This window comes from Fusarium proliferatum, assembly GCF_900067095.1.
Source record: "Fusarium proliferatum ET1 genome assembly, contig: FPRO_scaffold006, whole genome shotgun sequence".
NCBI classification, from domain to species: domain Eukaryota; kingdom Fungi; phylum Ascomycota; class Sordariomycetes; order Hypocreales; family Nectriaceae; genus Fusarium; species Fusarium proliferatum.
The window spans coordinates 2,560,472-2,583,427 of NW_022194795.1; the positions used below are offsets into that span (position 1 = coordinate 2,560,472).

The 22,956-nt window shown below is 48.6% G+C and overlaps 10 protein-coding genes across 10 annotated transcripts; 5 read left to right on the plus strand and 5 right to left on the minus strand.

The window, feature by feature from the left end:
• Positions 1-516: 516 nt before the first annotated feature.
• On the plus strand, positions 517-1,613 carry FPRO_09891 (uncharacterized protein; the record flags this gene model as incomplete). Its single annotated transcript, XM_031233331.1, has 3 exons — positions 517-780; positions 827-969; positions 1,025-1,613. 3 exons carry the CDS (start codon positions 517-519, stop codon positions 1,611-1,613), a joined length of 996 nt encoding a protein of 331 aa, XP_031083179.1.
• A 523-nt stretch (positions 1,614-2,136) lies between these two features.
• Positions 2,137-3,717, plus strand: FPRO_09892 (uncharacterized protein; the record flags this gene model as incomplete). The annotated part of the gene is made up of 1 exon (XM_031233332.1): positions 2,137-3,717. One exon carries the CDS (start codon positions 2,137-2,139, stop codon positions 3,715-3,717), a length of 1,581 nt encoding a protein of 526 aa, XP_031083180.1.
• A 784-nt stretch (positions 3,718-4,501) lies between these two features.
• FPRO_09893 (uncharacterized protein) lies at positions 4,502-4,765 on the plus strand (the record flags this gene model as incomplete). The annotated part of the gene is made up of 2 exons (XM_031233333.1): positions 4,502-4,512; positions 4,564-4,765. 2 exons carry the CDS (start codon positions 4,502-4,504, stop codon positions 4,763-4,765), a joined length of 213 nt encoding a protein of 70 aa, XP_031083181.1.
• A 391-nt stretch (positions 4,766-5,156) lies between these two features.
• FPRO_09894 (uncharacterized protein) lies at positions 5,157-6,855 on the minus strand (the record flags this gene model as incomplete). Its single annotated transcript, XM_031233334.1, has 4 exons — positions 5,157-5,576; positions 5,633-5,756; positions 5,810-6,231; positions 6,307-6,855. 4 exons carry the CDS (start codon positions 6,853-6,855, stop codon positions 5,157-5,159), a joined length of 1,515 nt encoding a protein of 504 aa, XP_031083182.1.
• Positions 6,856-7,343: 488 nt separating this feature from the next.
• FPRO_09895 (uncharacterized protein) lies at positions 7,344-8,123 on the minus strand (the record flags this gene model as incomplete). Its single annotated transcript, XM_031233335.1, has 1 exon — positions 7,344-8,123. The coding sequence occupies one exon, from the start codon at positions 8,121-8,123 to the stop codon at positions 7,344-7,346; it is 780 nt and encodes a 259-aa protein (XP_031083183.1).
• Positions 8,124-10,344: 2,221 nt separating this feature from the next.
• Positions 10,345-11,186, plus strand: FPRO_09896 (uncharacterized protein; the record flags this gene model as incomplete). Its single annotated transcript, XM_031233336.1, has 3 exons — positions 10,345-10,388; positions 10,439-10,565; positions 10,614-11,186. 3 exons carry the CDS (start codon positions 10,345-10,347, stop codon positions 11,184-11,186), a joined length of 744 nt encoding a protein of 247 aa, XP_031083184.1.
• Positions 11,187-11,696: 510 nt separating this feature from the next.
• On the minus strand, positions 11,697-16,290 carry FPRO_09897 (putative peroxin-1; the record flags this gene model as incomplete). Its single annotated transcript, XM_031233337.1, has 3 exons — positions 11,697-13,885; positions 13,997-15,203; positions 16,246-16,290. 3 exons carry the CDS (start codon positions 16,288-16,290, stop codon positions 11,697-11,699), a joined length of 3,441 nt encoding a protein of 1,146 aa, XP_031083185.1.
• Positions 16,291-16,727: 437 nt separating this feature from the next.
• On the minus strand, positions 16,728-17,633 carry FPRO_09898 (uncharacterized protein; the record flags this gene model as incomplete). Its single annotated transcript, XM_031233339.1, has 1 exon — positions 16,728-17,633. The coding sequence occupies one exon, from the start codon at positions 17,631-17,633 to the stop codon at positions 16,728-16,730; it is 906 nt and encodes a 301-aa protein (XP_031083186.1).
• A 1,930-nt stretch (positions 17,634-19,563) lies between these two features.
• On the minus strand, positions 19,564-20,181 carry FPRO_09899 (uncharacterized protein; the record flags this gene model as incomplete). Its single annotated transcript, XM_031233340.1, has 2 exons — positions 19,564-19,805; positions 19,863-20,181. The coding sequence occupies 2 exons, from the start codon at positions 20,179-20,181 to the stop codon at positions 19,564-19,566; spliced, it is 561 nt and encodes a 186-aa protein (XP_031083187.1).
• Positions 20,182-20,974: 793 nt separating this feature from the next.
• On the plus strand, positions 20,975-22,844 carry FPRO_09900 (uncharacterized protein; the record flags this gene model as incomplete). Its single annotated transcript, XM_031233341.1, has 2 exons — positions 20,975-21,038; positions 21,091-22,844. The coding sequence occupies 2 exons, from the start codon at positions 20,975-20,977 to the stop codon at positions 22,842-22,844; spliced, it is 1,818 nt and encodes a 605-aa protein (XP_031083188.1).
• Positions 22,845-22,956: the final 112 nt, after the last annotated feature.

Consider the following 22,956-nt stretch of genomic DNA (forward strand, 5'->3'; position numbering starts at 1 on the left):
CTTTGTTGCTCCAAAGACCGCTGAAAAGTAGAAAGAGGAGTTGAGAAATGATCGACGCTTGGGGTTCTCTGGAATATTTAAAAAATTCCCGCCCGCCACATTTGACTCTAAGCTAGAGACGTTCTAGAGCCTCGGCAAGTATCGTTTCTCAGCGAAAACTGCAGCCATGACGAGCTTAGACCATAAATATCGCAAGATCACGAGTCAGTGGTACTAAGATCGGAGCCGAGAAGTAAACTACCGTGTTTGTCGTGATCCAGGGTCCGATTTAGCAGAAACACCATGAGATTACCCCACTGCTTATCTTGAATCACAACAGCTACAATTGGCTCGATCTACAGAGCGGGTACAGTCACCCGGCTTGCGTCTTCAGCCCTGCAAATAACGAGCCCCCAAATCTCCTCTTCTAGCTAAAACGATCGGACAAGCCCCGACATGCTCGGGTTGCACCATCCGAAGGCGGAGATATCTAAGACGCAGCCTGCACATTCAATTCAATTGCTAACAAAGCCCAGAATGTCTTCTGAACCGCTGTATCCCGCTTATCTGCCCACCCGCTCAGACGGCTACAATGCGCCGGTACCTGTGCCCCTCTTTGAAGCGGAAGAGCCAGGGCTTCGGGCTGATCCCGCCAAAGCGAATCTGCTAAAGGGCGCTACGACGGTTGATATTACCCCACGTATTGGCACGGAAGTCCGGGGTGTGCAGATTAGTGCATTGGGGAGGGAGGGGCTTGATGAGCTGGCTTTGCTAGCTGCTGAACGAGGTGTTGTGGTTTTTGTGAGTCTGTTTGGTGGCTGTCATGATATTGAGCTGACTTTTGTAGAGGGACCAGGATTTTGCGGATGTAGGGTTTGATAGACAGAGAGAGATTGTCAAGCATTATGGGCCGCTTCATCAGCATCCTACGATGGGATATCCGAAGGGAACTGGGCCAGAATTTCACGTTGTCTATGCCGATGAGAAGACGTGAGTATCTTCAGAAATTCTTTTCATTACCAACAAGTGTATTGATTAAATGCAGTGGCAACTTGAGAAAGCTTTTGGGTCCCCGGACGACATATGACCTCTGGCATATTGACCAGACATTTACACCAAATGTGCCTTCGACCACTTTCTTCTGGGTCCTCGAGATACCCGAATCCGGCGGCGGTGACACAGCCTTTACGTCTCTTACAGCAGCCTACGAAGCTCTCTCGCCTGCATTCAGAGAAACTCTTCATGGCCTCAATCTTCACCACACATCAGCTTCCGAAGGCGAAGTACGACGAGTTGGCCAAGAACGTGCTCTTGCAGAAGCAATCAATGCGACGCATCCCCTTGTCATCAAACATCCCGTCACTGGCAAACCATCGCTGTTTGTCAATCCCACGATCGCTCGGCAGGTTGAGGGCTTTCTGCCGGAGGAGTCAGATCACTTGCTCTCGTTTTTGAAGAATCACATTCGAAGCATGGACTTCAGTTGCAGGGTCAGGTGGGAGAAAGGTACGGTTGTGGTTTGGGATCAACGAGGAACGGCACATTCCGCTGTGCCTGATTTTCGAGATAACGAGAGGAGGCATATGGTTCGGATTATTCCCTACGGCTCCAAACCGGAACCTGCTTTCGAGTGATCCGACTTCGATATGTTCCTGTTTCTGCCATACGTAAGCTAGCTCACTATCACCCACCTAGAGGAGGCAAGAAGACTTAGGATGTTGACCCTTAGCGACGAAAATATTTAGTCAAGTCTACAATAAGGTTAGGGGACTCTTTGCTAAGTTTATTTTAGCCCCCTCTCCTAAAATCATAAATTCACTCGCTCCCCGAGGCTCACTGCACCTGCGTAGCACTCACTGTATGCAAAGTCCCGTGTTTGTTGATGCCACGGCCTTTGCGGATCAACATGATTGGTGGACCATCCTTGTCATAGTGGGGTATCCTGCCTGGGCAGGATTGGCGCCTACTGCCCGTCCTCTCCGTTGTCCATCACTCAAGGCTCTTCGAACAACCTTGTTTACCTCAATTCGTTTTGCAACTTTCACTTCTTTCGTCCCAGTTCATGTGCTGGACTGCTCCTAGACACCTATTTCTAGCTCTGTGGCTTGGCTTCAGTCTTCAAACCAACCTGGTCGTCCTTCTGATCGTTCGGTTAAGATGACTCAGACTCGGAGAAATCCACGATCCAAAGCGGATAATACGTCTAGCACAAAACCGAGACTGGAAGAATTTCATCTCTTTCGATTTCTCCCGTATGATCTGCGACACACAATTTATATCCTCGCCACCCCTCCACGGGTCGTTCGTGTTGAGGAAGGGCCAGTCAATCCCAAGGAGAAGCGGGCATGGATCGACCAAGACTACGAGAGCTATTTCGACTATGCATTCGAAAAGTTTTACAAGGAGAAGCTAGTCAAATTGCCAGTTCCGAAGCTACACCCGGATCTGGCAGCATTTGCGCATAACTGGCGACACAGAATTCCATGGGATTCATATAACCGCCAATACAAGCAGACATGCCTAGAGACGTATGGTTTCACCTCCAATTCACCCGTTTACGAGCCTTGGCAACCATCAGAAGAAACACCATGCATTCCGACGGACTGGCTCGTCGACTTTCCTGAGCTCGCATTTGAATTGACCCGCAAGTGTGCTTTGTACAGCGAGGCTGAGATACCTGTGTTCTTGCATGTATGCTCAGAATCACGACAAGCGCTCGTCAACTGGGGCTACCGGCTCTTCTTCGCAACTAGAACAACAGGTCCAAGAATTTGGTTTCATCCCGAGAGAGACCGTCTCTACATCCCTCATACAGTAGAAACCTTTCCGAGGGCATATGACAGGTATTACGGATCTGGCCTTCCGGGGGAAGCTCACACGCCATACCCATGTCCTGAGTACAGTATGCTACTCTCAGGTTGTCACTGGGATATAGGCCAATACCGCGTGGATGACTTGAAAAAAGTCAGGAATGTCATCCTTGAAAGCCCATCGACAGGGAAGGACCAGGATGCATTGGTCCGTGAACTTCAGTCTCTTCTTCCTCTCCTTTCGGGCCTAAGCGAGCTGCTCCTTGAGAACTGGGGACTAGAAGAATTTGGGGACTGGTTCTATCCATTCCGTGGTTCGCACACTGTGGAAGTCAAGACACCTGCCAGCTCCGTCGCTTGCATCCCTGTTGAGGATATCGATGCTATAGGATATGCTTTCTGGGAGCGTTCCCGAGCAAACGACGATAACAGGCTCGGACCATTATGCTACACCGGGTATCGTAACAGCGACTTCAACGAATTTCTAGAAAACCCGTCTCGATCTAAATCGTACCATGTGGCACACGCCGAAGCAGTAAAGACTGAGCTTCTTGAATGGAAGTCTGACCTTGCAACATCCCAGAAGCCGCGAATCCCTACCATTTGCCACGTCAATATCTGCCCAGACTCTTTTTCAAAGGTCTACTTGGCCAACCGACACAGGTTCTGGAAGGCTCTGGAGTCTCTTGACCCTATGCAAGTCCAGGACTTGGACTTTCGAGAAAAGTTCTCACTGCGGATGAGTAACTGTCCGCCTCCTTTTAGGATTCACTGGCGACAGTTGGACTGGGACCGCGACTGGCCAGACACAGTTGAGATTGCTCGATTGACAGATGCGATGGGGATCGATTGGTACATGGAAGGGACGCTTCAAGCTTGGTATTTGACGCGGTTTGAGGTTCCGGAACCGCAGTGTATTGAGCTGTAACAAGGGAGGCTGATTGCGATGTGAGGAAAAAAAACTCGGGACCTAAATGGCAAAGGGCTTAGGTAACTTAGTATGAGTTCAAGATAAGTTTAGGATATCTTTTGCTGAGTTTATCTTGACACCTTGGATTAAGGTCCGGTATTTTGTTGCATCCTAGGGGTTTGTAGTTGCGTCATAAATGACCCGGAAGATGCTTTCTGAGAAGCCTTTGTCCCTGCATTGAAACGCAAGAACGCAGCTGTCTTACCCTCACGCTGATCAGGGTCTCGTCCAGCCATTGCTCAGAGCCACTGATGAGCGACAGCTATACTAAAGCCACCACATAATAGGGATTGGCGATCTGGTGGCTCTTCTATTGGGCGGCTATATACCTGGCTAAATCTATCTCTCATCACTTGTCAGGTTGGCGCGTCATATTTGCGGCACGGTTGATCAGGTCGTACCATATTAGGAACTCAGGGTCTAAGTTGATGTCACTGTGGCGATGCTGTCGAATCGTTGGGATTTCTGTTGAAGCTCAGAGAGTTTCTAGGAGAAATGATAGTCGATATGACATCGCAACGGCGAATCTTCGCGGCTGAGGTATGATTGTTGATGATATGGTTGTTTCTTTGATTGGCATCGATCACCACTTCCATTGCCTATATAACAATGGCGTCAGACTGCCAAAGTCGAACATGAAAAGAAGAACATTAACACAAATCTCTACGCTTTTACGACACTGCTTCAAGAAATCTGCGCTTCAAACATAACTACTATCTCATATCATCATTATCATAACAACATGGCTCCCAAGTGAGTCTTCTACCATCGCTTAAACGTATGTCTGTACTAACACTTTTTCAGCTCCAAGCGTCGTTTCTCCCTTAGTGCCCTCTCTCCCGCATCTAGGAGATACAACAAGGTCATGAGCGAGCGACCTGACAACCGTCGATCTATTGACACTACAGCCACTACCTCAACAATGGGCGGCATGCCTATCGTTGAGGTCGAGAACCACCTTGTTGATCCGGCGTATCGCTGGACAACTGCTAATAGAATTGGCTAGATCTGGCAAAAAGCAAATGGCTTTTTGTTTGAAGCGAGAGCACAATGATATCAATGTACATAAATCTGTCATTTAATTTGAACTGTCCTTTCTATACCATGATATGTGTACACAATGACTGTGGGCGTTTGATCCATATGCTATAGTAAAGTGAGGAATTCAGGCAAGTGTTTCGTCACTTGAGCCCGTGCCAGCCGATGTCTTATTCGGATCTTTCCAGAACACCCGTGCCCAAGACGACGAAACACTGAACAAGCAAAAAGCATGTTTGCAAACACCAAGGAAACCAGCTTAATATGTCATTGTCATACACACAAGCGATAACCACTGGTCCCGCGAGCCGCAGAAATTTACCGAAGAGTCTTTGGACTATAAGCTTTCGTTATTCATGCTAATACGCCATCCGGCTCTTCGTTCCCCCTACTTCAGGGCTCGCAGTCTCCTTGCAGAATGCCCGAACAGTCTCAACGAGACGCAGCCTTGTCGTTTTGTGATCAAAGGCCTGACCGTGGTCCAACTCCTCAAACCAGATCACATCCAGTTTACCGTCGCTTAAAATCTCTCCTGTCTCTTTATTTGGGCTTTGCGCCCAATTTTTTGAACCTACAAGATATGCCCTAATCGATTTTGTATCGATGATACTGTCTCTGCTGGCCAAAGCCACGGCCACAGGACGATCCTGTAGGTCTTCCTTCCACAGTAGATTATCGGCCCAGAAGAAGCGCCGAAATAGGGTATGAGCGATGCCTATGTCTTTGGAGCCAAAGTAGGAGAGTAGATGCTCCTTAGTCTCACTTGGACGTCGACATATCTGGAGAAAGAGGTTTAGTGAGATCAACTGGTAGACTACATCGTCGATAGACGTACAAAGTTATATGCTACATCAGGTAGATGCAACAGGAACGATACCGGATCAATAAATATAACGGGGCCGATACTGATGGATGTCTTGGGGTCTCGGAGAAGCTGTGCGGCAACAACGCTTCCGTATCTTCACATTGAAATTATTAATAACACAATTTGAATTCGTCTTATACCACTTACGAGTGAGAGACTAAGACACATTTTCCCCACCCATATGAAGACAATATTTGATGAACTTCCTCGCATATTTCATCTTTCAACATAGCCGGGTCTGTGATGCGAGAACTCACTGACAAAATCTCCACAGCGATGATCCCAATGTCTCCATCGGCTTCGTAGCGGGTATTGATGTCAGCCAGGAAATTTATGTACGGATAGAGCCCCACGCCGATGCCGTGGATAAAGAGAATCGGTAGTTTTGTTTTGGACGTATGTGGCCGGCGCCAGTAGGTAACCCTCTTAGCAGGAGATTTGTAGGGCGTAACTAAACTTAGAGGCCGAAGCGGAAAAGTGTTAAACCATTGGGAGACCGATGTTCGGTGAAAGCTGAAGGAATGGTATAGCAAATAAGTAGATGCTATCGTGTCGACAACAAAGATGCACTGAATAGTAGAGAGTTGAAGTTAGTGGTCGATGGCAAGTGGAACTGAATTGCCAATACTTTGATAGATACTCACAAGATACCATGTTACACTCCGATGAAGCATCTCGACCTTGTCAAGAGTCAGGCGCAGGCATTTAGCATTCCCCCGGCCAGGCTCCAACCTTCTCCCGAGCAGCTCCTCTAGTTGCTTGATGTAGTCCTCTAACTCGTCATCATATGTCGAATCACAATCTTCCATGTTTAGAAAGCCCCATCGAAAGAAGTCTTTGACGTTCTCACGCTTGATTTCATGCTCTGGCGCATTACGAAACCACCGCCTTAGATACTGGCCTGCGTCTGGAATATTATCGTGACATTGTTGGAATAGCCTTTGGCGATCGGCTCGACAGGGTGCAATAGGATGATTTGCGGGTTTTTGGAGGTGGCTGTTCAGCGGAAGGTAGATGAAGATGTAGAAAATTGCTTCAAGAATAAACCATGCCTCGAGAAGCCTCGGAATCTGAAATGGGAGCCTGACTAGTGATAAGGTGAGAGAGACGACAATGCTTAAGGGCGCGATGAGGTGCAACACAAAGATAGAAGAGCGCATAAAGATGTAGTCCCATAGTGATTTTACCGCCATTACATCCAAGTGTCGTATGTTGTTTTGTAGTTCTGTGAAGGATCAATTGCTTCTGGATAAAGCTTTAAGGACAAACAATGCTGCTAGTGATAAGTATGTAAGCGATAATCCAGATCCTAGTCTGTTTTGACTATTTGATTTTGTTGAATTCCACTAATCCCGTTTTGTTGGGACAAACTCTGCCAATGATTCACTTATTTAAGTCTTTACGCCGAGGTAAATTTACCATGTGCTCAACTCAGCATGTGAATTGATAGTCACGATGAGAATCGACAAGTCGTGTGAATCCTTGTAACGCGGTTAACTTTGATGTCTGTGCCGATATGTTGGTGACACCAAGATACTCTTTATTGTATTCGCAATTGACATTCTGCATTCTAAAATCACGGGTAGAAATATTACTATACGGACAGAGGAATAGTTTCATTTAAAACGTTCTATTGACTTGGCTATATAATTATGAGCTAAAAGTGCCATCATTTACCTCTTCAAGCGCGTTTCCTCTTCAACCCGACTCTACTTGGAAAGCGCCCAACTGCGGGTTGAAGTTTGAGACCCACGGTGCAAGGCGGGTTCTTGGGAGAGAACTTGAGGAATGGTCCCTTTGGCTCTGTATGACGATCGAACAAGGCTCTTCTCTGTGCTGCTGAGTGGGTGTGTTCAAGGTCAACTTCCCTAGACCACATGCTTGTTCTGGGTCTCGCTCTGCGACGTGAATTATCGTTGCACGTTCCCCCCCGTTTGTGTTCATTTGCTTTAAGCGTGATACCATTGACAAACCCGGCGTCTGTACTTACTTGACTAACTTTCCCAGCGGTAGCAGAGGAATGTCTTTTGTTAAATCTTTCAGTGCGGTCGGGGCCCGACAGGACAGAGTCTTGACGCAACGGGTGCCAGCGGTGTTCTCGGGGGAGGTATGATGCAAAGTATTGAACGAGCGAGTCGAGGGAGTTGGTACGAAAGAGTTGAATGGCATGTTCCCACTGAAGGGTCTCGATGAGCCTCGGATTGCCAATAATCTCGAAACTTGCAGACTCGAGGGCCTCGTTCAATTCGTTGAGTCGCTGTTGTTTTCGACCGTGGGCGAGACGATGGAACTCGGCAGCAGAATGCGCGGTATGGGCGATTTCGGAGATGTCGTAATAAAAGGCTTCGGGGCTTTGGATCGGCGCGAGATAAGTGTTGTACTGGTCGTGAAGCTTGTTAGATAGATCTTCCTTCTTCAGACCAAACTTCCATGCAGGCCATGTGTATGCTGGGTCATCCATAATGAAAGAGTATTTGAAGAAAATTTCTGGATTATTTATTATCAGAAAACAATTCTGGGAGACTTTAAAACTGGTAGGATGAAGAGGAATGCCTACAGAACGCTGATATGATTTCTGAATGGGGATCCTAAGACCCTGATTTTCATAGCGGGTGAGCCATGCCATGCCAGTAACGTACGCCTGACACAATACACAAGATGGGTGTGCGCTAGTGCTGCAGGCAGGGGCTTCACCGCACACTTCAGGCCTAATGCCGCTAACGCCCCCTGATACAACGTGAGTGAATTGTCTGATGGCTTTCAACACGGCCTGTATATTAGCCCGGATCATTCATCGATTTCTTTAAATACGATGCAGCTTGACCTAGAAAATCACAGAAGATAGATCGCCAAACTCCCCAAGCAGCATAATGACCACAAATACCATCTCTACTACTCGTGGAGCTCACCTCACGGAAGCCCCCCTCAGCTTGCCCTTTGTTAGACAACATCCATCTTCTCCACCACTGGGAGATGACACGGCGCGAAAGAATTACTCATTGTGGCTATCCCAGTACACGATGAACAGAATAGTAGATCTTCTCCATTCTGGCTCTCTTGACCCCTCACTCCTACTACAAGTCGCGATTCCCGGCAATTGTTCTCTGGCCCTACCAAACACAACGACGCAAATGACGAAGTGAGAAAGCAAGCCCCTGCAGAATGTTGCCCTTGGCTTTGTGAAAGAATGTCGATGTGGATTGCGAATTGTTACCTTATTCTTGTTTTAGTAATATTTCTTGTCTATTCCATTTAGCTTCTATTCCTGGGCGTGTCCAGGCTAGAAGACGTTGTGTCTGCTTATTTTAATTCCACCAGCGCTAAAAGTATCGGAAAGGCCGGCGTCAAGGGGATTACTTTTCCGGTGATGGTTGAACGATCGCTGAGACCAACCAAAATATGTATTTATCACTCAGACGTTGGATAGTGACGAAAGACTTATCATCAAACCATCACACAATTTCTATTATGAGTCAATTTTGAAAGGAACCGCGCTACGCCAGTTCAATTGTGTCTGTCAAAGCCATCGTTCTAGAATTCACTGGACCCTGTAAATCTCATGATCAAGACCCAAGCCTTCCATGTCACGCCCTGAAACCCTGCACCCACATGCTCGCTTATAAGGTTCCGGACCAAGATCCGCTGGTTTTGATAGGCGTAGAGCTCAACGTCACCCGTTAATCCTTGAACTTTATTTGCAGCTTGGTCCTGTCAACTGCAAGCGGGATAAATAGAGTACAGAGGTACCTAGACCAATGCAAGTGGCAGGATTTACTGGTAGTTTCGTGGGCCCATCCGCGGGGCGACACATTATTCCCCTGCAGATCTGATTTCAAGTTGGAGAGGTGAAAGAGACTGGGTGACTTTAAGAATTCATCACGAAGACTTTGCAACAATGTTCGACGGAATCTGTGCTTCAACTGTTGGTAGGCGCCACTACTGTGGCCGGAGGCCGACCTTGCATCTATTCGGAGACGACAGCAGCTCACACAGATCCCATTTTTGCTTCTTTACTCGTGGTGGTGCCTTTACAAGGATCAAACATTTGTGTTTAGCTTGTTGCCTGGCTGCAGATAAGAGGAAAGAAAAGCGGGATATTAGCTAATTGCTCCATGCTTTCATCCGACCGAAGTACGACACATGTGTAGGCAACGGATCTGCTTGTGCTCACGGGAAAGGGAAACACCCTGAAGAAGAGTGGATATTATCCAGTTGCTATGCAATCAAGATGCCACGTCTTGAAAACACGATGATGCATCAAGACAAGTTGCACATGTTTGTAAACATCCCCTCTATCTTTGAAGCGTTAGGCCTCCCAAATAACATAGTGGCGAAAGACGCCAACCGATGCAGTGGCGAAGAATGTGATTTGCATTTGCGAAACATGCTGCCACGGAATCCATGGCTGATAGGTTTGTTGAGGAAAACGTCGAGCGCTTCGACTTTTGGTGGTCGGCGTTGTCATGCGGGAGCCCAAAACTGGGCGGCGGATCGGGTAGTCGCATACAGGCAACGAAGAGTACGCCTCACGCATCTGTCCGCCTTTCCTACATAAGAAGATATCTTATTCTTCTGACCGCTTACTAAGTCTTTTGACGTTGAAAAAAAGGAGAACTTTGCCAGTGTCAAAGTTGGAACTTAGGGTTAGACTCTCTCTCCATCAAGCATATCCCCAAGCATCGATGGCGCCTCAAGGAGTCGAGGGGTTCCTTGCCTCTTTGAAAGAGTGAGGCGAGTTACCGAATGATCTTTAACATGCGCTGACATTATCGCTAGGTATTACAACACTGATTATCTTTCCGACATCACTGTTACCTGCGAAGGTCAAGTCTTCAAGGCTCACAGGATCATCTTGTCAGCCCACTCAAAGTGCTTCGCCAAGATGCTGAATGGCAACTGGAAGGTATGTTAAATAGTTGAGATTAAAATATCAACTTCTCACAGAACGTAGGAGAGCTCCGAAGGAAATGTCGAAATCAAGGATTTCGATCCCGGTGTCGTTGACGCCATGCTCCGATTCATCTACTCATTTGAGTACGAAAACACGCAGGGTACCCCTCCCATGATCTTCGACGCCCATATGTACCAGATTGCAGACAAGTACGACATTGCGGCACTGAAGACCGAGTCGAAGAAGAAGTTTGAGCTATCTATAGCTAATGGATGGGCTACGGACGATTTTCCAGTCGCTGCCAATCTTGTCTACGTGTTAACACCTTCCGAAGACAGAGGACTTCGCGATCTCGTCGTGGAGATTGCCAGGAAGAACATTGACCAACTTGTTAGCAAGGACGGCTTTCGCGAACTCACGAGGGAGACGCCTGACTTCTCCGCGGATTTGATTCCCTTCCTCTGTGGTAAGGGTTCAGGGCCGCGATTTGTTCAAACTTATACGTGTCAATCATGTTATCAAGTGGTACAAGGCGAGTTTGCAGCAAAGGTCCAGTTTTGTCCGTTTTGTTCTCAGAGGCTTCCGAACCTGCGAAGACAAAATAGCTTGTTTGGTTCGCCACCTCCGCAATGAACTCAAGCTTTGTGCTAGACACCAGTCCCTATGAAACTGGTCCCCGAAGAGTGCTGATAGCTCATCGCTAAGTCACTGAAGCTATCAGGAAAGGACTTTGAGCACGGAAAGAGTTACCCTTTAGCATCAAACTAATTACCAATCTCTCAATCATACATTTGAGGACAACAAGATCATATTCTGAGCCTCTGTCACTGAAGATTTTGAAGACTCGTAGTTCACTAAGAAGTGATCAGAGAAATATCATCACCTCTTCCTGGCGTAGCAGTGAGCATCATAGACAGAAAGGTATTAATCAGTTGCTCGCCGGCTTTCATTCTATTAAATAGTCAGTGCAACTTGGCAGTGTCGGCACTATACTAGAACAGTAGGAGACCGGGGATCGGTTATTTTCGACTTGGCCCGTCACTGAACTGTGAGATGAAGGTGAAATATACTTGGTAGTATACTACTTAGATGACTGTAGAGTAAGCAACACATTGTTGCTTTAATACTATACGAATATGTTTCTTACATCAAGGTTCCCCTACTGCCAACAGCTGTTCCTCCTTGACCATTCCGTAGCTCAGCAGACCTTCCACCAACAAACTCATCATAGACTAAACTCAATCGCTGTTTCTCATCAGATTTGATGCTAGCCCGTGAAACACGCAAGCTCCTCTCTAAATGCCTCCAAGCAAGTAGGACCTCCGGCTTATGTGACACTGTGTCGTCTGATTTCTGATCTCCTTCGCTCTGGACTCCTCGTCGGCTTGACTTGCCCTTGGAACGTAGCTTCATAACCGTTTCTTCATACTCGGCGAGTTTCCTAAGCTGCGTGCGCCGGTCGCTAGAGTTGGCATCAGAGCGCAGCCGGTCTTGTTCTGCACCGTACCAGAACTGTACAATACTAGGCTTTCGAGAGTCTTGGACTCGCGTCTTTCCATTCGTCTCTGCTGAGCTAACCCCGGTATATTTGTCTCCTAGGTACTCATGAATGGCTTCAAGCTGTGCATTGGAGATAAGGGCCTGCAAGTCGGCTCCTGAATAGTCTTGGGTCCTCGACGCGACGTCCCTCAGCCTTTTGTCAAGCTCTCCTTGGAGGTCCTCGTCAAGCTTTAGCTTCTTCAAAAGACACCGCAGAATATCAATTCTATCGTCCAGGTGCGGCAAATCACACAAGAGCGACTTATCGAGGCGGCCTGGCCGGAGCAGCGCAGGATCAATAAGATCGGGTCTGGACGTTGCAGCGAGGACATAAACGCCAGACAAGCCCTCGACACCATCCATCTGAGTCAACAATTGGTTGACGACACGGTCCGTCACCCCAGTTGAGTCGCTTCCACGCTTCGGTGCAATCGAATCAAATTCATCGAAAAAAAGAACGCAGGGCTTTGAGGCAGTCGCTCGCTCAAATAGATCCCGAATAGACTTCTCAGATGCACCGATATATTTATTGAGAATCTCCGGGCCTTTGACGGAGATGAAGTTCAATCCGCACTCACCAGCAACAGCGCTAGCTAGCAGAGTCTTTCCACATCCTGGGTATCCGTAGAGAAGGAGACCAGAACGTAGTCGAAGCGGGCATTGCGCGAAGATAGGTGCGTAGCGTGTCGGGTATTCGATAGTCTCCAAAAGAACTCTGCGGGTTTCCGTCATGCCGCCAATAGAGTCAAATGTCGTAGTTGAAGTCCCAAGAGACATGTTTCGTAACGCGACTGGTGTAAATCCCTTCTGGGCTTCCTCGAAATGTTCTCTCGTGAGAGGGACACTCATCTTGCTGCCATCCTCCGGGTTGTGTGATATGAAGCGGGCCAAAGCAACATACTTTGCTCGTTCTACGAGCAGAACAAGATCTCGGGGCATGTAGCTTTCCGTGAGATTCGTAAGATCCGCAAAGTCTACGTCGGGTTTGAAAATGCGTGAAGTGGCAGCATTAGCTACTGGAACTGCCTCTGTAGACCCGAAAACGTCCATCCATGATCCACTGGAGGTCTCTGGTTGGGCACCGTCAGACTTTTCTGGACGACTAATGATGAGGCCCTCCCTTTCTTCTTCACCTTCTTCATTTTCTGCACCTGTGCCTTGTTGTATCACCGCCTCCAGGATCTTCCTCCTACACACCTTGTTTGAGACATCCAAAGGAAGGGTTTCGCGGAACACGTGGTTTCCAATGATGACATTGTGCAGGGATTCTTTCGTCTGCGCAGTCGCGAGTACCACCACCCCACCGCCCAGCGCAGAGTGTCGTTTTATGACTGAAGCAATCACCTCACTCATCTGCTTCGAGCGAGCATTATCGCCTCCAACCACAAGTTCAGTCTCAGCAGGGCATAGCTTGTCGACATCGTCCAATATTGCCAGAGCACGGCCGCCCAGTCTTGTACTCAGGGCTGCTTGGAGGAAGGATTGTTCAATAGTGTCTCTGATAGTAGCAATGCGCTCTTCATGTGCTGACATCTCTTGGCAAGAAATGTATATGCTGTGAAACAATTGCTCAGATCTCAACTGATGCCCAATCAATAAGCTGACGGAGCTTTTTCCTGCGCCGGGGCCTCCTATGAGTAATACTGAAGACTCTTGCACCAAGTGTGACTTGACGTCTGTGACGATGTCCTCGACACCAGCAAGAACTGGAACTGATTCATCCAAGGGATCGTTGTTGGAATTCGAAATTGGCGAGGGAATTGGCTCTTCGACTTCGATGGTGGACATACGACCTGAATTGAGGAATCAGTTGCAGAAGGGCTTTCTAGGTTGGGCGAGGTTGGCATCAAATCGAATTATCCCGCCAGTCCAATTAGGAAACATGGGCGTCGAAGAAAGGGGACCTAAGATCATGCCATCCGTGACAGGGCCGTCCAGAAGACCCCGGAAGGCACTGGGTTGCTTGTACATGTTGAGAATCGATTTTCCAGCTTCTTGTCGGCCTTGCTTCGCGGTAGGCCCAAGTTTGAGAGCACCTGTCGATTCCCGCGCGCTACCTATGAATGGGTAAACATGAACATTTTGAGCAACTAAAGCCTGTTTTGCAGGGGCAGCCTCAATCTTGATGGGCACTCCAACCATGCCCTCGGAAACCAACGCTACACAGAGTGACGAGGATAAAGCAGCGTGCCGGTTGTCTGGAGCATCTTGCCATTCCTCCAGCTTGGCTACGACTTTCGGAGAAACCCAAGGCAAGGTCGATCCATCCGCACCGTCTTGGCCATGTCGGGGATTCACCTTGGCCTGGAATGTTGGGTGATGGAGGATCGACACGGATACCCAACTGATTCCTTTCGAGAGTGCGGTGCGTCGCGTATCGCTGTCAACCCAGACCTTTAATCCCTCATTCACATCTTGCTGGCGATTGAACAAATCTGGACGGCGTGCTCTGTCAATTCCTCTGAGAAATAGCTTGATTTCAGGGGCTGCACGAGCTCTGTTATTGCTGCCTACTCGTGAGTGACTACGAGAAGGCCTCTGTCTCGATTTTGGTGCAATAATGACTTCTGCATTGGGGTCCAGCTTAACATATGGTGAGTCTGTTTCGGGTTGAAGAGAAACGACCTTGATATTTGCTGTTGTTGTGGGGGTCAGATGGAGAGTGATTGGATGGTCTGAATGGCGTACATCATCGGAGCGATGGTAACCTGGGTTAGGCAAAGCGCGTACTTGTCTGATCAGGTTAAACTCCAAGAAGCTGGCGTGAAGCTCGATAATCTCCCAGTCCTCCGGCGTAAGAGGCTCGATATTGATGGTGCTAGCCGATGGACTTTCCAAATGCAATGTAATAGTGATCTCTTGTCCTTCAGGAATCCCCAAGGTCTGAGCGAATGCGGCATCAATGTCCACCCAAGATGGTTCTCTAGCATTGGGGCGGTTTCTTTCTCTCCCCAACCTTTGTTGTTCCTCTGATGGGTGAGATCTCTGTCGGCTCTGTAGTCCTGTCCATCCAAGAAAGACGGATCTTGATTTCACATATTCGGCTGACTCCGATGCGTCAGCCGAAGTCGAATCATCATACGAAAGTTCGATCAAGACATTTTGCGACGGCTGAGTTCACGTCAGCATGTATCCAAACGCGACATTGTTCACGAACCGTATTCAGACTATCAAGCGAAGCACATAGAAAAGGTGGCAGATTGGCAAAGCAATTCTGAAGATTAGCGAGAGATATCTTGGCTGGTATAGCCTCTGGTAGATTCAAAGGTACCACGTTTCTGCGTCACGATTGAGAGCGGAAGAAGCGTTGGTTATAATCAGCAATAAAAGCACATGCTTGAGGTGCTTGCATCCTACAATTTCACGCGGGGTTGGACTAACTGCCGAAGCGTCCCGAGTATTTATCCGAGCTTGAAAGAGTCTCACGACCAATGTTGATTGTTGGTCGTGTTGGTCGTGATTAGCAGCGTTTGTGGCTTGATCGTCCTTGTATAACGCGTTGTTCCACGTATACTTGGGCAGCGCATTGTAAAAGCCATGATGTAAAGGTTAATTTAAGTAAGCAATGAACTGAGCCAATGTACAGGATAATTACGATAAGTTCAACTAGTAAGTAGTCGAATAAGATATTTCTGCTCCTTGAAGGTTCAGGTTCGTGTTTGTTGGCGACAATGCTTGTGGCTAGTGAAGACAGGGGTGATAGTGCGTTGCCAGTAAAAGCCACAATAGACGAGAACACGATCTTGAGATGTATTTATATGACAGCTTGTGCCATCACTCTTTTTTACAATGTTCCATCTGTCCAATCATAAGACCAGGTTTCAAGTTCCCAAGGTGTGAGCCGCGTAACTCCTCGGCTTGGTGTCGCCTCTTTACCACGGCCAGGGTCTCCTGCTATTTTTCGCGATAAACTCATGAGGCTGATTTTGAAAAGGTACCCCATAGACCACTGCTCCCCGAGGTCATATAGTCCAGAGGTCTTCAAATTGAATCGTATCTGGCTCTTTCTTGTAGTACATCTCGAAGCATTTATCAAGCTTCTTGCCCCCAGATGAACCACTCAACACTGCATCAAGAAGCAGATTCAAATATCCTGATGTGATTGAATCGTCCTTATTCTCCAATCTTTTCTGGCCTTCCATGACCAGCTTACCATATTAAAGAATAATGGCTTCATAAGGAGATAGAAGTGTGACATGAGATCCGCGATATATGTGATAGAGGTAGTGATCCAGCTTGACCTTCAGCGATGCCCACAAATCAGGATTGGTGATATGAACTTCGGAAGGGTCATGATTAGAATTACTTGGCTCATTTATCTTCTTACGGGGAACGAAGGCAATATTCTCTCTGTGTCGCTCTGTATCCGGAGGTGTTCTATGGTCTGAATCCACTTCACTTGGCTCTCCTGCATATGGGTTCATTTGATGACGATAAGTTTTATTATCGATTTGGATCGTTGCTACGACGAACTGAGATCAGCGTATATGGAGGCTAATGTACACCATCCGTTTAAGGATAGACAATATCCAGTTTCCACCCAAAGTTTTCTTCCAGCTTCCTCACTACAGGTTCCCCAATACGTACAGAATTTCTATGCCCTCTGATAAGCCTGAAAAACTCAGCGTCGGCATCCTAGTCCTCCGCGTCCGTATCCCATTCCCAAGTGTTGAAGATTGTGTCCTTGAAGAAGCATTGAGCAAAGTCAATGAGGAAAACCTGGTGTGAGGTTCGGTCAACAACCACATTACGGGGGGCGCTATCGTCGAGAATTATGCCTCGTTTGTTGATCTCGTGTGCTGAGTCGACTGCATGCTGTACGATAGATAACCACTCTTGTTCGGTTGTGGGGGCGCAAGGTTTGGAAATGAATTCATCTAGAGAGTGGCCTTCGATGGACTCGAGTAAGATGCCATGAATATCAAAGTACGAATTCTTCCTGGTGTTTTTCTTGCCAGTGGCCACAAGCACGGCAGCGTAGAATCTCGGGATAAGGACTCCCTGAAGATCCTGCATACGCATGTATGCCTCAGTCTCAGTTTTATAGTGTTTGTCGGTATATCGCCATAGGAGTGCTTCGAAGCGGGCAACTCCATCTGGCTCTGCGCGAATCTGGCTTGCAGTTCGTAAGTCAGACGTCGAGTCTTCGTCGTCCATCTCTTTGAGGAAAGGGCCCATGGCGCCTCGCTTCAGGAACCCGTGGAATGCGGCCTTGGCTTCTTCACAGTAGGGGATATTTTCGTACCCGCAGTCGCGGAGTCCATTGCCGAATCGACGATCGTAGAGCTTAAGGACGGCGCAACCTTTGTCGAACTTGACACGCACGACGGTAGCCATGGTACAGGTGATGAGCTCGGTAATCTCGACCGAGACTTCCTCGTACTGGGGCAAGACATCGTTGTTGCTCTGAAGAATTTCCAACTTCAGGACGTCGCCGACGTTGTATGCTGCTGTTGTGATCATGCTGGTCAGCGGTTTGGGGCAAGAAGGTGGGAAATGCTGAGAGGGAAACTTACGAGGACCTTCGGCAGGGTTGTCCATGATTGAAGAGGAAATAAGGTGAAAAAAGGAAGGAAGACAACAGTGGATGGTGGTTGTTGGTTTGTTGTGAACAGAAGTTTTGAAAATACAGTCGTGCTGTGCGGCCCTGCTCTGGGGGATGGCTCGCGGAACTCCTTCCTGCACTGGAGTTTGCTGTGAAATCCCACTGTACGTAGGAGTTGTTTATCTGTGGCAGGCAGAACTAGCGGGCACAGCTAGCGGGTGAGGATTCGTCCGCACGCAAGCCCCCCTCTCCCTCGTTGACACTGGCCCGTATTTGTCACTCTGTCCCCTCCTCTGCTCGTTCAGCCTACACTGCCTCAGGCTCCCAACTACAGGAAGTGACAGTCATCCAATTCGAAGCCTTCCTTGAAAGAAACAGTGCTGTTGTTCCTGCTGAACATGTCCACAGACCATGTGAGTCTGTTCCTCCGCCCGGGACGGGGAACTCGCGCGAACATGCAACTTGCCAGACCCAGTACGAGCACGAACTTCTCCTGACATATCTCCATCTTCATCTTCAGCAATTTGGAGACCGCAAGACATGCTCCTGCTTCTGATTCCTGTCATCCCGCGAGTATAAACCCCCCCCCTCGGATCTGCTCAACTCAGACTTTTCAAGCTTCACGTATTCTCCTCCCAACCCCCCAGCCGCCAGCCAATATCTAGTGTTCACCGCGTTCATGCATCCATCTGCAGCTCTTGTTCATGCTCTCCTTGTGGGTTCTCCCGACATCATGCTTTGGTCTCGGTGCCGTTTGTTGACAGTCGCTCATTGACTGAGCGAGTTTGACACTGGGTCGATGAAATGCATTCCAGGACCAGCAATACTTTGCTGACATGTTATTTGACAGCTTCAGGTCTCTTGTCATTCATCACACGAAGTCTCCATCACCAATACCCCTATCGCAAGCTATCGAAATGATCGACCAGCCCCTGACCACGATACGACCAACTACCCACGTCTTCGCACCACGTCTACGAGTCAAGATACCCGTCGTTAACAACGGCAACACGAGATTGTATCGGCCACTGTAAATGAGCCGTCGCCTGGGAGGACGATCATGGAGAATAACGTGCCAGCGACACAAGCAACAAGCTTCTAAACTACGGCAACTGCAGACGAACGAGCGATCGCGAACGTTGGACCTACAGCGCCGTCGAGACAAGCTAAGTCAACTCTGTCTTTCCTACGACAAGGACAACAGTAGCATCACTACCAAGGGGTAGCTGTCAAGGAGGAGCCATTGGCGAAGCATGTCTTTGGGGCCTACCACGTACGGCGAGGCATCTCAGGGATAAACCTCAGTCCGAGGATGAGACTGGGTAGTTGCTTTGCGAGAAGGGATCAAATCCAGACGAGCCTGAAATGGTGAGAGGGATCTGGACGGGCAACCTCTCTGTAGCAGATCTTGCAGAGCTGGACTTCGTGTCCCTCTGTACAGTTTTACAGGCTCCGACCACGACAGCGGGGATCATAGTGGTCGTAGACCTCCGCGAAACTCCATGCTCCGACGTGACAGCGTACTTGGGATGCCTGTGTAGGTGCAATTCGGGCTTACATTGGCACTAGCTAGCGGTGGATGATATAGGAACAAGCTTGATGCAAGAAGTGCTTTTTTCTAGTCACCTCTCATTGTTGTACCCGAAAGATCGCAGCATGTCATCATTTCGAAGTCTTGAATCGAAAGGTTTGTATTCGCGGACAGAGACAATGTGCATACTGGATGGAAAGGCCATTAGAGCCGGCATCAAGTCCTCGAAGGACTATGGGGATGACTGCCGCCTATAAAGTTAAGCTTTAGGCTGCAAACACAGGTGATGAATGAGAACACGATATTCTCTTCCATAAGTCCTCGAAGAACGCTGGAAGGTAGTATTTGTATTTAGTCTCTAACGCTGGAACTCCAGGCATAGAGAGTCTATAGATTTACAGAACGCACAATAACACCAAGCTGACCCATGTAACCGCCATAAAAGTGCCTGTGATTTTCCCAGCACTGTTGCCGACAGTTTCAGTCGCTGTAGCCGCAGCAGCAGTGGTTGTAGCTAGGGGCGTGACTGTTGCAGCGGGCTTGGTAGCCTGAACCTCGATGCCAGAGACTAGACTCGTTGCTGCACGGACGTAGGAAGTAGACGAGAAGGAGCATTGCGACATGATTTTATCAATATCTGTTTCACAAAACATCAGCGAGGAGATCGATACCATGACGCGCTTCGACCTCTTACCTTCTGTGTCCTTGCTGTTCTGCGCCATGCAGCTCGCGCACAGTCCCATCACGCCCTCGACATCGAAGCTCTTGTTCGTACAGATACAAGCCGCTTCGATGGGCTCGTCGTCGTCTTCGTGGTCGAGGATGACAAGGTCCCTTCGTCTGTCGCTGTGCTTCTCAGGACCCTTGGGGTCAATGTCGCACGCGTTGGTAAGGTTGACGATGGGCTGGCAGATTGTCTTGCAAGCAGTGGGTACATCATCTGCGCTGAGTTCCTCGGCAAAGGCAGCGGGAAGGAAGAGAGCCAGTGTGGTGAGCAAGATTGCTGAACGCATTGTGAGCCGAGTTTGCTAAGGTGGATGGATTGTTGATGGTCTTGATACTCGTGAGTTGAAGGGATAGAAGTTGTTCTGGGTAGAAAGGGCCTTACTTATACCGGACAGTTGATCTATCTATAGAGACTAAAGATCTGCATGATCCCAAACGCTCTGTAGATATCGGCAAAGATCAGCCTTGTTGGTGGTGTTCCAGTCGTTTCACAAGCTGAGACAAGCATCATGTCCAAAAATAACTGGAGCTTGAGGACATGGGCCACAGAGCTTAGTCAAAACAACAAGAACATTTGAAAAAGATGAAACTCCTGCTATTTCTTGCCGTTGTTTCAGGAATTCATCGTAGAGTATGCCGTCGATTTGAAATGGCTGGTAAGGTGTTGATGTTATTTTTAGTCTTGGCTTTCTCGGCTACGAACAGCAAAATGTCACACGATCTCCGAAAGGGACTGGACGAAACATGCAGGGTCGTGTTCCCATGTTTCCAAACAAAGATCGAGTCTCGGAACTCGACACTACTGCCAAGGGCCGGAACTTATTTAGATCCGAAATTCATGCTTAAATTTAGGAGACTTCTCAAGAGCCAAGTAGACGCACGAATGCAATCTCGTGATAGGGTTGAAAACCAACTGGGATTCATTGGTCGGAATGATTGATCCCCGACTTACGCGTCTTCCCCGCACAAGCAACGAGGCATCCGCTAACAAGACCATCTGACCTCGAAATACCAACAAAACAAGTCGCCTCTTGTTTCTATTCTCGCCATAGCTCAGACGGCTGCGGCGTCGATACTATGATGAAACTCCAGACGGTGCTCCAGGCGCTGTTAATCGCTGGGGTCTTTGGGGAACCCTTGACTAGTGCGTGATGCCCCACGGCATAGAGACCGCAAGGCACTAACAATAGCAACAGATTCGACCCACGATGTTTCGAGCGGAGACGATGACCCAAGCGTAATGAAGAACCGTGCAGGTTGGGTCAACCCGGAGGACTTGTCACCAATGCCGCAGTGCATCGCGCAACAGGATCAGTCCGCTTGGTTGGATGCCATGACAAAGTGCACCCGCCACCGCTGCACTTCGTACTTCATCTTTTGCACGCACTACCAGTGGCTTACTGAACTAAGTTGTCTGAGCGCCGAATTCTCACCCAGCGTTGTCAAGCGCTACAGCAAATACTGTAGCAGATCTATCCTCGCCAAGGCGCAACTTCATCACTGGATTCAGACGACAACTGGCAGAAGGTGGCTTGTTGATGTTGGAGATACGAATATCTTGCAAAGCCTATCACCCAAAAGCTTGACCGATGGATACGCATCCATAGACATCGCCAACGAAGCGCCAGCGTGTCTGAGAGAGTCGCCCTCCGCCGAGACCCGAGAGACGTTCGACCATGTCATCGGCTCCTGCAGCTTCACGGCTACGACACAACATACCGGGAATGCAGCTCGTCCATGGGAGTACAACAGCCGACGACACTCCATGACACCTCTCAGCTTCGATACTGCAAGCTACGACCTCACCAATAGTCTCATTCCTGCGGGAGAGTATTTTGACAAGGCCTGTTTTTGCAACACCTTTGCTATGCCCCAGCATGAAGAACCATGCGCTTCATCGAGCCCGAAGGATCTTCACACCCAGCGGCGATGGATGAACGAAAGTTGCGGGTACACGTGGCGTAAGCCGCCGCGACTTCAACCCCGTGACATGATCCCATGGCGATGGAGGATCTACCCCAGATCCGCGGAAGGCGATGCGCAATGCCCTTCCAATGAATGGAAGCTGATGAGTATCGGCTTGGTCAACTTGGTAACATTCTTTGCTATACTCCACGCCAACAATTCACGACAGACTCACACCACCAATTCCCGCCCGCTACTCTACAACTCAGCGCGATGGATCTTGGGAGGAGTTCTTCTCGGGTGCCTCCACCTGCTCGCCAATTTAGCCAACACAACTATTGTACAGACTACCCCTGGCTACGAGGATGTTCCCGCCATACAGCTCATGTTACTTTGGTGTTCACTACCTCGCCTCAGTTGGCTTCCCATCTCGTCCCACGGCACCAAGAATCCTGAGTTCCAGGACATGACTTCCTCAATGTCTGCAATGTTTGCGGAAGCGATCCTTCAAGCCTTCTCATTCTACCACATGTGTTTGACCGTAAACTATGGTCGTATACACGATTTTTACTTCGGAGCTTTGTCAAGGGCAGCAAGATCACCATTCACCGCACTCATGTTTGGCGGTGCACTTCTATGGCTGTTCGTTGTTGCGATGATGGCTGTACCTGTCATACGTACGATACGAACTCCCGGCAAGCTTAGTGAGAAAGAAGATGGCGAATCGGGTGCGGAATCAAAGGAGTGTTCCAGCCCAATGGAGGAGGAATGTCTGTTACCAAAGTCGCAAACGGGATCTGAAGGTCACAACTACGGGACCCTTCCTGCTGAAGTCGAGTCTCTTGCTCCGTTCATGAGACGCCATTCACGGCTTCATATGACCTTGGCCATGGGAGTACCTGTACTTTGGCTTGCGCAATGGTTATTCTGGATCGGATTCATCGGACTAAGCTCCCATGATTTCTGCCTTCCATCGGTAGAGACTCTGACGGGCATTTGGCTAGCCTCCTCTTTGGGAAGCGTCATTATTAGATCTTATCTGTGACGGGCGAGCCTAGATGCGCACAAGTTCTGTATCAAACAGCAGAGATTTACTTCCTATGAATATTTACCGTCTTGCAACAAGAATCTTAACCTTAAGTTATGCTTATTTGTGT